General features: G+C 42.2%; 1 protein-coding gene across 7 annotated transcripts in view; it reads right to left on the minus strand.

Annotated features, from left to right (window-relative positions):
• Positions 1-14138, minus strand: part of MMP16 (matrix metallopeptidase 16) — a 350260-nt gene that overhangs the window by 145498 nt on the left and 190624 nt on the right. For all 7 annotated transcript variants that reach the window (XR_008306306.1, XM_053246794.1, XM_053246793.1 and 4 more), the window contains one exon: positions 10611-10915. Coding sequence is in view for 6 of the 7 variants with exons in the window: in XM_053246794.1 (XP_053102769.1) it covers positions 10611-10915 (305 nt within the window). In the remaining variant the exon portion in view is untranslated. The remainder of the gene's footprint in view (positions 1-10610; positions 10916-14138) is intronic.

Below are 14138 nucleotides of genomic sequence, written 5' to 3' on the forward strand. Positions count from 1 at the left end.
AACTCTTTAGAAGTTTAGATCATTTTGTTAACACCACATATACTCTTTTAAAAGCCCATTTTGTTTTTATGCCTAATTACAGAGGTACAACTGTCTTTATTTCCCCTTTCTCCAAACACCTGGAACAAGCTGAACTACAGATACACAAGCTTAGATGAAACTTGTCCAACTGGCTTGACTCAAGCACATGCAAAAAGGACATATGCATGCCATGAGCACATCATCTGTTCCCCCTCCCAACAGACTGGGACACCCATCCCTAGGTGCATGAGGAACAGGGTTTGTTTGTTTTTCCCCTCCCCTGAACTGCTCTCTATATATGCTATAAATACTATTTGAAAGCACTACTTGTCCTAGTACTACTGTTCAGAACTTTTCTGTGGAATGGCTTTCTACAGATGTGAGGCTGAGCAGAAGTCTCTGGATGGTTAATGGGTGGGATTGTTTGTTTTCCAACTGTTACTTATCCAGAACCATAAAGATGGGACAGCCAGAAACCAAATAAAGTGCTACCTGGAAGACATGTCAGGGTTTTTCTTTCCGCTTAAGTTTTGTTTCCCCACAAAACTTTATTGCTCCGGTTGTTGGGGAATTAATTCAAATGCTTTAGAAGCATGAGTAACTCCAAAGAGATTTATGAAAACAGCAACAACAATATATTAAGGTTATATGGAGCACTCCAAGAAGTTGTTCATCTCTTTTGAGAAACACAGAATTCAAATTGCCTTCATTAGGAGAGCAATATACTGTGGCAAATGAGCCTGGTACTTTTCAAGGGGGTTGGTGATTTGCATTTTTGCTAAATAATCAAGCTGTTGCATTTTCTCAGCCTCCTGTAGGCCAGAGGAACATGAGAAGAAGAACAATCACTCAGCCAGCTAATCCTCTTGACACTCTGGAATTCAATTTAGCTTCTAAACAATCTGTCACTGAAGTTCTCCCTGCTTTATCAGAGATTTTTTTAATGATAGCAGACTATACAATGACTGTACTAGATCTCACAGAAACCACAATTTATACAATGGACTTTCAAAAAAGAAAGAAAGACCTAAAGGAAATACTCCTATCTCTTATTCGGCTACATCCTTTGCTCTACTGTACCTTTTGGTGGTCTAAGAAAGTTAACACAAGGCATCCTGACTTTGCATTTCAGCACATCAACTGAAACAGGAGGCCCCGAATTATTAAAGCAAGGATCACTTACTAATTACACTTTCAGTGAAAACACTGCAACCACACATATAGCTGACACTGGTCACACTCTAACCTGGTCACTGGGCTATGAGTTTCCTCAGAAGTTCAGATAACACTGCATCAGCGTCAGCTCATCTGCAGCATGCACCTAATCAGCTGAAATCGGCATGTACAACGTTTTATAGAGGGCTAGTTCAGATGATAATGTGGTCTGCCAACAGCAGAACATACAATAAGCACGTTTGTGCGCCATGAGCATGCAGAAGCCCACCAGAATACAGGGCCACATTTTGTCTGTGCCACCACCTCTTTATGCACTACCAATACTTGTTTATTTAGTTAAAGTAAGCATGAACACTCTTCTTCAGCTCCCAACTCCTTTTAAAAACTTGCTCGCAAAAGTGGTTCTGGTTGGACATCTTGTCCTACCGCAAGAGAACAGCAGCAGCAGCTTCATGATTTGGGTAGTCCACTTAAGCGAAGACTGGGAAGGCTCACTTCTTCCCCTCTCCACATTACCAATGCTGTGCTTTAAATCCTCCCACCTGCTTTGTAGGGAATCAACAAGACCACAGTTGGCAGGGGTGCCCTTTGGCCGGATGTCCGGGTGGATGTCTGGTCCTCTGCAGGCCTGGGTGGGGCAAATTCTGAGAAAGATGATCCACTGGCAGAATTCGCGCTAGCAATGGCTGGGCATTTTCATGCGCCAAGCCAGGCTCGGCATACGGTGGCGGCAGCAACGCCAGACCAGGCCAGGTGAGAAGGCTGCCAAGCAGATGGCCGCTTTTGCCCAGCCATTCAGGCTGTGCTGTGTAGTTGAGTCGGAACATGGTTCCAGCACTTCTCCTGGCCCCAGGTCTAAGGCAGCACAGGGCGGGGGCAAACATGGTGGAGGGTGGCACTGGCACAGGGGAAAAAATAACAAGCACCTGGAAACCGTGCCTTAGTAGTCCTGTTTGTCTCCCGTCCAACAGCCCAAGAGCCAGCTGCTGCTACCACCTGAAGATGCATTTTAAAGTTGATAATTTAAAGTTTCACAGATCCTCCTCACTTCCAAGGGTGTAGTCGAAAGGGAACCTTCCTTTCCTTAGCCAGCAGTGGCCCCTGCTCCCTGTTTTTGTGGAACTAAGAGTCTATTGGCTTTGCTTCCACAGTCCTGGCCATGTGATCCCCCGGATCTTCAATGGAGAGAGCGAGAAATCTGGGCTGCTATGTCAAAATAAGAACGTTTTCTGTACGTATGATTCCCTCTCACTCACCCAGCCACCCACTCCAAGTTCTTCTGTGAGCTCTCTCTCTCTCTCCGAGTATATGTGTGTGGTTTCTCTCCTCCACCCCACCAAATGCTTGAGTTGCTCTCTGTTAAATTCTCTCTCTCTCTCTCTCTCTCTCTCTGAGATTTCCTCCTCTTTTTGCTTGTTGCTCTCTCTCTCTGAGTGTGTGTGTGTGTGTGTGTGTGTGGTTTCTCTCCCCCACCCTGACACATGATTTTGTGCATGCTCTCTCTTTCACGCCATGGTTTCTCTCCCCCTGCCTCACATACTTGAGTTGCTCTCTATTTGTGAGATTTATCTCTGAGTGCTTGTGTGTTTTCATTTGTTCCCCTGCCCCCCATGCTTGAGTTAGTATCTGTGTGTGTTTCTCTGGAGGGAGAGATTTTTTCCCCCTCCCACATTTGTAAATCATTGTTGGGGTTGGTGGTTGGTTTAGTTTTAAAACTTTTCAATTCTGCTAGAGCAAAAAACTGTTTTTGCATTTTTCTTTCTGATTTTTCTTCTTTCTGCACCATGAGTAAAAAAATAATATAAAAAATTGTTGGGTGGCCAATTAACTACACAATGCTACCAAAATGTGCTTCCATCGTATGAACTGGCCTTGACTAATGTGCATTACATTTAGATATACATATCTGCATAAATATACTTGTTTTACATCCTTACATTCTTGTGAGTTCAGATGCTGTTTGTGCCCCCAAGAACCCACATGTTAAAAATACACACACACGCACATAGGGGGATGATGCTTATCTTGCAGTGGGGTGGGGGGCCCAGAAGGCCTTTAGGTCCAGGCTCTGAAATTACCCAGGTGACAGGTAATTGCCAACTCCCTCTGACAGTTGGGAGGATATTCCAGACGTAAAGGACCACAAGTGTGAAACGATGGAGTCATTTAAGGGAACAGAAGGCTCACTGGTTAAAAATGAGAACTTTTCAGACACCACTTATGGTAGAAATGCAAACCATACTAACATTCTGTAATTGAAAGTATTTAATAGATTCTTGAAAATACTTACGTAAGTTAACTAACCAACCACATTGCTTGTTAGAAAAGAAGATAAACCATCAGTTATAAAATTATTAATTCGCAGTAAGCTATATACAAATTGCTCACTTACGGAGATAAAGTGATATTGGAAATATCTGACTGTCTTTGATCAGGTGAGGTTTAGAAATGCAATTAAGAAGACTGACATTCAATCAGACGTCAGTTCTTTTTTTTTTTTTCTGCTTAAAGGGAAGACAGCAAATAATTCATAATGGGGAGAAAGGGTGCCTATATAAAAATATACAGGCAGTATATTGATCCTTATTTATGGAACTAATGTTTGTAAGCATCTCCTACGGATTCTGTGGCTAGCCTCATCTTCCAGAGTAAAGAATTGTGGTTAACTAAAGAGAAAGCTATATGGATATTGACAAACCAAATGCTATTATACATTCAGTAAGTTTACTGACGTATTGGCACAATGAGAAAAAGTTAAATACATGTGTGTTGATATTGATCCATTGCTTGTTTTATTGCACTGCCTGGATTTTTTCATGCAGTTGATGGAGTTTAATTTGCAAACGTGACACCTGAAAACCACAAAGTTACAGCTGACCTAGAACTTGACAGAAGTTAGATGGACTCTGCAAGGAGAAAGCAGTGGGAGGAGAGAGAGAATGATCTCTGTTTATAACACCACAATGCGAATAATGCAGGAGGCGTGCTCAGGTTTCCGTGTGTGCATCAGAAGAGCATACCATTTTGGTCTAGGAGTAAATCCTCATAATTCCTCCGATCACTTTGTAATTCAGTTCACTTTTGGCCCTTACTATCCACATGCTATTCTTCACATATTTCTTCTATATATCTGCTTCCTCCTCCTAGAATTTCAGAGCTAGAATTTTATGTATTTCTTAATAATGGATTTGCACAAATGCATACATACACAGGCACTGTTTAGATAGTGTTGGGGGGTGAAGGGTGGTGATTGGAAATAAAGCTTGAGATTAAATGAGATTATGAAGTACCTGCATTCCAGGACCAAGAAGCAGGCAGGGATATCAGTTCACTGGTGCAAATTAAAACAAAGTGGTGGTGGTGGTGGTGGTGGTGGTAGAAGGCTCCAGTATTTGGGGGTGGGGGAGAGAACACACACACACACACACACACACACACACACACACACACACACACACAGAAATTGAATCAATTAAAGACTTCTTCCCCTCCACCCCCACAAAGCACAAGTGCTGCTTTAGTAAGGCAGAAACTTTTAAATGAGAAAAGAAAATGGAACAAAAGCGCAGACAGATTACGAATTTGGAGTGGCACATGCTACATCCTGTTGGTTTGCAATACCCATAAAATGTTGTGGAATCCTGCTGAATATCCAATGTCTTATTCCATAATATATTGCCCTGCACAAAACAGTCTTCTATTACAAAGCAAACCAACTTGCATGGATAAGATAAAAGGTATCAGTAAGTCTGTTACAGAAGCTCCTAGAGACATGGCATAACCCAAGTCTGGATCACAGGGTCTTCCCACCCTGTTTCATCTCCTGAACTAATCTCCCAGTTAGGGGAATCCTAGATCTAGAGTCATCACATTTTGCACATCTGCATTTACTAACGTGTATTCAGAGAGGTCCAGACAATGGCATCTGCTGCTTCAAAGTGAAAACTCTCATTGCATATTTACTCCTCAGTAACCTGAATGCAACACAGCAGTGATCTCTGCAGATCCATTCAAGCCAGGAAGGGTTGTATGTCACTGCCAGTAAAGGATACAACTTGTGCTGCGAAACCCGAGCTAGGGGTCTTCTGAATCCCCATTGAAAATGCCTTGGCTTTAGAGTGCCAGCCAGAGGCGTTGCTAGGTACTTAAAAGATTTGGGGACCAGGCCCACAGCCTTCCTTCTGATAATTAAACTCAATCATAACCCCCAGGAACAATTGCATATGCATTTTACAGTTTCCAATATTATAATACAGCACTTATGAAGGTGGAAACAGCAGATGGAGGGGCAATATGCTCTCTCCCACGCTCTGTGCAGGTGCCTCCACTACTGCACTTCCTTTCTGGAAGATGTTGTGGAGGTGGCTGATGCAAGGGTTCTTAGCGGGTCAGATTTTCTTACCCTATGCAACTGAGCATGCTCAGTACAACTAAAGGATGCAGATTTCTTTTTTTTCTCCCCAAACGACCTGTCGGATTCTATTTCCTTCTTCAAAATGTAAACAAAACAAATCCAAATTCTACAGAAAAGCTTCAGATTTTGTTGCTTATTTGGCACCCAAATAACTATGAAAGCACAAAGAGGGAAGGACTACAATGGTATTTATTAAGGTACATTTTAAGTGTTGTGAAATGCCTATACAGTTGGCAGGAAAAGAGAATGCCCAGTCTCTCCATTTGTAGCCAGTGCCCTGACATAGCAATGAAACATTATGATCCAGACTGTCAAAAAACATTGCCCATCAGAAAAGCTTAGCTTGGTACCGGAATCTAACAAAGTAATGAAAAATTATGGTATAGTCCATCCTAAAACATCACCCCTCAGAAAGGTTCACCTCAGTAATATCTGACAAGTTAATGAAAATTTTCAGTCGTCTCTGTCATAAATCATTACCCATCAGAAAAGCTTGCCCCGTAACTGAAATGTACATGGATACTGGGAAAAACTGAAATCTCTTAGTAATGAAAAATTATGGTCCAGTCCCTCAGAAAACATGACTGAAAAATACTGAAATCTGACAGAGTAATGAGGAATTATGCTCCCAGTACATCAGAACGCATTACCCATTGGAAAAGCCTACCCCAGTATTGAAATGTGCATGGGTGCTGAACATTTTCAGTCTAATCCATCAGAAAACATTACCCATCAGAAAAGCTTTTCCAGTACTGAAATCTGACAGGGTAATGAAAAATTACATTATTGTCCATCATTACTGGATAAGGAAATCTGACAGGGTAAATAAAAATTTCACCAGCCCTGGGCTGATGAGAGTTGAGGCTCTAAGCAATTCATTTGGGGCCTGTGCCCCATGTGACAGCCCCTAATGATGTCCCTGGCATCAGCTCCTATAACAAAGCAAAAAAATCACTTCCCAGTCCATTTGCAAATTTGGCTTTTAAGTAAGAAGATGATAGGAAATGCACTGCAGTGAGTATTCTGCATTTTGTTTCCCTAGTCAGAGCTGTAATTAAAATTCTACTCATAACATTTTCCCCTATTCAGGTTCTTGGATTATCAAATGCTTCTTCTAATGCAGAGCTGTCAAGAAAGTAGGATTTCATTTGACATTAGTGAGGTTGCTATTAGTTCTTGTGATAGTTAAGATCAATAAACTGCTGTCTTATTGAGTCTGCCACATTGGGGGGGAAATGCACCATTTAGACCTGTTGCCGTTCTCAACTCATCCTAGGTGGTGTTAGATGAAATCCTTTAATTGCAAACATTGTTCAACAGGGCTGAATCTTTGGGTGGAAAATCCATGAAGGAATAAAGGCAAAATTCTCTACCCCCACCATATTGATTTAAACCAATCAATAAACCTCAATATATATTTTGTGTGCTCATAAAGCCTTAATTACCACTTTCCCCCTTTTCTTCTTGAAGGACCATTTAACTTTAGTAAGACTATAGTCTCTTCCTTTTGCAGACATTACAAGCTTTCCCTAACCATCTTTGATAATTACTTAGTCTTAAAGACCACTAAATTTATTGTTCAACAGTTTGGACCCAAACTTCATGTAGCAAGCTCATCCAATTAATTAAGTCATCTAATGAACTAGCAGGCCTAATTCTATCTTAATATGTAATCAGGCAGGTATTTAATGTTCTTATTTTCTAATAACATTTTAAGCACTGTGAAATGTCCAAGATAGCTCTTCAGAGAATGCAAAAATAGTCTCAATATTAGGGATGTGAGAAACGTTTCAGATACAAAATGTTTTGTACCCAAAACAGCCCGTTTTGGGTGTTTTGTAGACAAAACAAAACACCATTTTCCAGATACAAAAGTTTTGTATAAAAAACAAAATGTCCCTGTTTCGGCTACAAAACATTTTGTTGTTTCAGACCTCCATTTTGTGGCGATCTCTGAATCAGTCTTCATTTTGTGTTTGACATCTCTTTGAATTTCCCACCCTTCCAACCTTCTGATTGTTGACCTTAAGTATGGGCTGACGTGCTGACGATCCCCTCCTTGTTCCCCTCTGGCTCTTTTGCCTCTTGCCACTCTTTACTGACCCCACATTGGCCAGGGGAATGGTCGAAGAAGGGGAAAGGATGGGGAGGAGTTCAAGAAGAGGTTTTCAATTCATTAAGATGGAGTAGGCTGCAAGGATGGCCCAGAGCAAGTGGTGATGTAGAGCACATAGGGTGCCAACCATCCCCATGGGTTGCTGGGGTTCTGTTGTTTCTGAGGTGTTTTGAGTGTAGATTCTCTGGTAGCATATGAGATTTTCAATGACAAAACATGAATCCACTCTCATATGCTACCAGAGAATCTACACTCAAAACATTTCAGAAAAAACAGAACCCAGTACCTCATGGGTTAGCAACCCATGGGGGTGGTTGGCACCCTATGTGCTCTACACCACCATTCACTCTGGGCCACCCTGGTGCCCCGCAAGTGCAGTTGTGGGGCTGCTGAAACCTCCATTATTCCCTATGGGGAAGAACCTTAAAGATGTGTGAACTCCATTAAATCTTTAAAAATCAGCCCTCTGCCCAATTCCTTTGGGTAGCTTCCTTGCCCCCACTGTGCACTACCACCCACCCTACTCTGCTCTGCGCCACCCCTTTCCCCCGAACGTGAAGCTATACTTTTGCTGAAACCTCCATTATTCCCCATGGGAAAAATCTTAAAAATTTCACCAAAAATCAGCCCTTTGCCCAATTCCTCTGAAATTTGGGTGGTAGCTTCCACCCATTGGGCACTACCACCCCACCCACTAGTTTTGCCCTGGGGTCATTTTTTAAAACCCAAAACATTTCAGATTCGGATTTTGCAATTTCGAACAAAGAACAAAATTGGGGTGTTGCAGATTGGATGGTTTCAAACAAAGAACAAAATGGGGGTGTTACAGATTCGGGCCAAATACAAAACAGATAAAAGCCCAAAATGCACAACCCTACTCAATATCATACAAAGTTATATGAAAACATGGCTGTGACTTCTGATCTTTGCTTTTGACATATAAAATACTTAGAACATGAAAATCTAAGGATAACTGGCACATTCACATTTGCTTCATAAGAGCAGCCCTGCCAGATCAGGCCCAAGGCCCATCTAGTCCAGCATCCTGTTTCACACAGTGGCCCACCAGTTACCCTATCACCACAAAATTGAATCTGGAGAGGGTGATATACAGATGGGACATGGCCCTCACTCTCCCTAGAATGAATGAGATGTTTGAAATGTAAGAAGTACACACTGATGCAGCAGGCTAAAAATTATAACCTCAGAATTGCTATATGACCCAGTACTGTGTGTGATTAGAGCAGCATATGCTAAGGATATTGCTGGGAGTGGGGGAGGAAAGTATAGGGAGGGCCCTAGTTGATAGTGTAAACATATGCAAGACCGAGAGTTAATAACACGAGATGATTAATGCTAGAGGCTAATTAAATCTTGATAGCTGTGGAATGGGGTGCTAGTCCTTTGCCATGCTTAACATGTGGTGATGTATGTGGTAATGTTCTCCCAATGCACCACAGTACTTATCAAAATGAATAATTACGCTAGTGTTTGGTCATGTTAACACTCCTGACAGGAATTATAAACATTGCTAGAGAAGCATACCAACTAAGGTTGCCAATTAATTCTGTCTTAAGTGGAATTTGATGGTAGAATGTCCTGCAGAATATCAAGGAGGCCTCTGGATAACCAGGCCAGAGTCTGTGGAGGTGTTTCCTTTCATGTCAACCTCACCAACCTTTGAGATCCTTTGAGAGAGCCTTAATCCAAGTTCCTTCTTTTTGACAAGCAAGATCTATCATGCATTGGGAAAGGGTGTTCTCTGTGGTGACTCATACATCTCATACAGAGGCCACCCTAGGATGCACAAACAAGTGCATGGATTTTAGATGCTCTAATATGGGCCCACAGCCCAGTCCATAGCATATATATTCAAAATACCACTGGAGTAAGGGAAGGTCACCAGTAGTTCCTCGTCTATCTGTCACTTCAAGAACACTACAAAGCAATTATTTCCAGCACTCATAAACAGTTCTCTTGGTTGGGAACTTATTTACCATGGTTGCTATTGGCCACTAATGGGATACGGTTGTTGTTGTTGTTGTTGTTGTTGTTGTTATTATTATTATTATTATTATTATTACATTTATATCCCGCTCTTCCTCCAAGGAGCCCAGAGCGGTGTACTACATACTTGAGCTTCTCCTCACAACAACTCTGTGAAGTAGGTTAGGCTGAGAGAGAAGTGACTGGTCAGTTATTACAAAATGTGCAAAAAGTAATAACTGAATAACTGAAAAATAATAACCGAATACCACCACCATTTAAAACATTACGAAAAACTAATGCGATATTTGCTCATATGTATGCTATCAGGTGTGACTACACTATTTCCAAAACATTTGCACCTATAACTGTGATTTTAAAATATTTAGCATTCATCTTAGGTATGTCCTTACCATGATCAACAAAATCAATCAGAAACGACTGCCATAAATCTTTACACTGTTATTTGATGGCCTACATCCAAAACAAAACACAATGTAATTGTCTGTATCAGGAAAAGGATCTTTGTGTCAAGAGGCTCTTAATAATTCAATTACTTCCCACAACATTTTAAATCTAGAAATAGTCACAGTACATAGGTAAACATAAGAAGCTGCTGTATAGCAAGTCAGATCCTTGGTCCTTATTAAGGACCATTAAGTATTAAGAAAAACTGATTGGCAGCAATTTTCCAGGAGCTGAGTTCTTCTCTGAGTCCTACCTGCAGATGACAGAAATCTCAATTTGTGAACTTCAGCAGGCAAAAGAGATGCCATAGAATAAATCAGGGACCTCGCTGCACCGAGTAACAGCCCAAATACGGCTTGTAGGTGCAGCACCAAAATAATCCGGCAGTTTGCCTGTGATAAACTGTTCCAAGTAGTAATGTGTTCTTACCATCATGATTAGGGTTTCCCAAAGTCCATGGCTCATCAGAGTCGAAATGAGTGTCTCCCCCAATTCCTGGCCCAGGAAAGTAAGCGTGAGCCAAAAATCCTCCCTCCCCATCAAAGGGAGAGCTGTCTCCATGAAAACCTGATGCAAAAATGATTGTAATATCCACGTCCCTCTTGCCATTCTCTAGTTCAGTGTAAGGAACTTCCTCAAATGTCAGAGGGGTTACATTCTGCCACACGTCAAAGGCACGGCGAATGGCTTTACGGGTTTCAGCATCTCCTACTTTTGGAGTGACGTTCTTTATGCTGTAAAAAAGAAGATGATGACTTTATCAGTGACATTACGCATTTTACTCTTAAACTGACCTTTGACAAAATCAATAATGGGGGCAGAAATAGACATTATGAAGAACAAAGATCAGCTTTGAATAAGTAAACAATTTTTACAACTGTGAAGCCTTTTGTACGAGATCTTATTTGAAGTTAGTTATTTGATTGGCAGCAGCCTAATATGACTTCCCCCCCTTACCCATTAAAAATAAACATCAAACATATAGTAGATGGTAAAATAACGGAAATCAACTGCTGACCATTTTCATCTTGAAAAATAATTAATTCAGCCAAATAACTGCACTTCATTTTGATCAAACAGATAAAATGTTTCTTCTGGAAATGAAGTGTTAATACCTTATAGGTTTTAATAAACAAGAAGATAACTTCAAACTATGAACCCATTAAATAAGTATTAAAGGGTACATGGAAATTAGCCTAAATAAGTAATTTTTAATGGTAGTAGAGATATCAGTTTAATTAGTAAAGTTTACTGGCAACCAAAGACTGACTCCAGAAGCCTGTGAGAACTTGAAGTCAAGTCAGGTAGGAATGTTTAAGCAACAGAGGTAGTTAATGCTTCTTTCCACTTGTACTGAAGGAGATTGCTGTGTGCCCCTTATTGAAGAACAATCTTCTCTAATGTTCAAAGGTTTTCAAGCATATGCTGGTTGCTCATTCCTAAGTGTTCCTAGGTAGTGATTATTTGGACCCTTTTAAGTTAGATGTTTCACCTGATTTTGTTGCCACAGAAGTCCCCTTCCTGGTGGAATTTAGCCTCAACCCAGGGCACTATTTCAGAGACAAAAGCCTGATTCCATGAGAATGAGCATCCATTTTGGACTAGAACAAGAGTCATGCAATTCGAAACTTGTGCAAAGAGCCCGGGAAAGCCAACCAGTACTCTTGCATTCTAAAGGAGGCTAAGTCCCCATCTAGAACAAGCAGGGCCCTGGGACAAAGAGATACTCCAGCAGACCAGCCAACCCCATCCAAATGCAATCAGAGCCATTCTCAGCCTCTTTGGCAAAGTAGTGTCCTTTTGTTCTGGCACTTCCATCTAAAGCCAACTTCCATCTTCTCTGAGGGAGGACAGGATGCCTCCTTGTCTTAAGGAAGCAATCATTAGACCTCCTCTAAAGAAGCCTGCATTAGAATCTCTAAGTCGAGCAATTATAGGCCTGTTTCCAACCTCCCATGGTTGGGCAAGGTAATTGAGAGGGTGGTGGCCTCTCAGCTCCAGTCAGTCTTGGAGGAAACTGACTATCTAGACCCATTTCAAAATGGTTTTCGAGCAGGCTATGGGGTGAAGACTGCCTTGGTCGGCCTGATGGATGATCTCCAATTGGGAATTGACAGAGGAAGTGTGACTCTGTTGGTCCTTTTGGATCTCTCAGCAGCTTTCAATACTATCGACCACAGTATCCTTCTAGAACGTCTGAGGGTGTTGGGGGTGGGAGGCACTGTTTTACAGTGGTTCCGCTCCTACCTCTCGGATAGATTCCAGATGGTGTTGATTGGAGACTGTTGCTCTTTGAAATCTGAGCTTAAGTATGGTGTCCCTCAAGGCTCCATACTTTCTCCAGTGCTTTTTAACATCTACATGAAACCACTGGGAGAGATCATCAGGGGATTTAGAGCTGGGTGTTACCAGTATGCTGATGACACCCAGATCTACTTCTCTACTTTAGCGAGGATAGCTGGCATATCCTCCCTAAATGCCTGCCTGGAAGCAGTAATGGGCTGGATGAGGGAGAATAAACTGAAGCAGAATCCAGATAAGACGGAGGTACTTACTGTATTGTGCAGGGTCAGAACTCTAGAGATGATTTCGATCTACCCATTCTAGATGGGGTCACACTTCCCCAAAAGGAACAGGTTCACAGTCTGGGAGTACTTCTGGATTCTCACCTCTCCCTGGTTTCTCAGGTTGAGGCAGTGGCCACGGGTGCTTTTTATCAGCTCTGGTTGATACTCCAGCTGTACCCATTTCTTGAGATCAATGACCTAAAAACCGTGGTACATCTGTTGGTAACCTCCAGACTTGGTAATGCGCTCTATGTGGGGCTGCCTTTGTACATAGACCGGAAACTTCAGTTGGTTCATAATGCGGCAGACAGGTTGGTCTCTGGGTCATCTCGGAGAGACCACATTACTCCTTTACTGATGGAGCTACACTGGCTGCCAATAGGTTTCCAGACAAAATACAAAGTGCTAGTTATAAAGCCCTAAACGGCTTAGGCCCTGGGTATCTAAGAGAGTGTCTTCTTCACTACGAGCCCCACCGCCCATTGAGGTCATCTGAGGAGGTCCGTCTCCAGTTACCACCAACTCGTTTGGTGGCTACATAGAGACGGGCCTTCTCGGTCACTGCCCCAAGATTGTGGAATACGCTCCCTGCTGAGATACGATCCTCCCCATCTCTGGCAATTTTCAAAAAAACACCTGAAAACCCATCTTTTCGCCCAAGCTTTCTCAGCTTCCTAATTTTTTTTAGGTTTTAATCTCTGGTTTATTTTAAAATTGTTAAATCGTTTTTAGTTTTTGTATATGTTTTTAACTGGTTTTGTGCTATTGTTAACTGCCCAGAGATGAAAGTTTGAGGCGGTGTACAAATTTTATCAATCAATCAATCAATCAATCAATCAATCAGACAATTCTTCACTCAAGCAGCTCCCCTTCAAACCTCAATAAAAACCCCACAAAGGTTTTCCCGCATTTGCTGCCCCTAAATAGATCCCCTAGGAAACCCCATAACAAAAGCCATGAAAAGCAACTAATCTCAAGCAGACTTACGCATGAGTGAGTGAGTGAAGCTATTCCCACTATCACTGGAAAGTGGGCTAAGTAGGCGTGTAGGTTGTCAGAACTACCAGGCTCGCAGGCAACCGTGGTGCTCCCAAGGCGGCTAGCCCACCTAAACCACCCGTCGCTTAAATAAGGCTAACAGAACGAGTGCTCCATTAAACTCATTTCGATGCTCGTGTATGGAAACACATGAGTAGACCCCCAGCTGGGAGGCTGCAAGCTGCCTCATAGGCTCAGGGTTCTCTCCAGGATGCCCGGTGCCTGCACTGGGCATCCTGGAACTTCCGGGGGCTGCACTGCCCCCGATCCCTGGAGCCCCTTACCAGCTCCATGATGAGTGGCTCATCTGCGGGGAGAGAGGGCTAAGCCTGATTTCCATGCAGAACCCCCT

The sequence above is a fragment of the Hemicordylus capensis genome, chromosome 4 (assembly GCF_027244095.1).
Source record: "Hemicordylus capensis ecotype Gifberg chromosome 4, rHemCap1.1.pri, whole genome shotgun sequence".
NCBI classification, from domain to species: Eukaryota; Metazoa; Chordata; class Lepidosauria; order Squamata; family Cordylidae; genus Hemicordylus; species Hemicordylus capensis.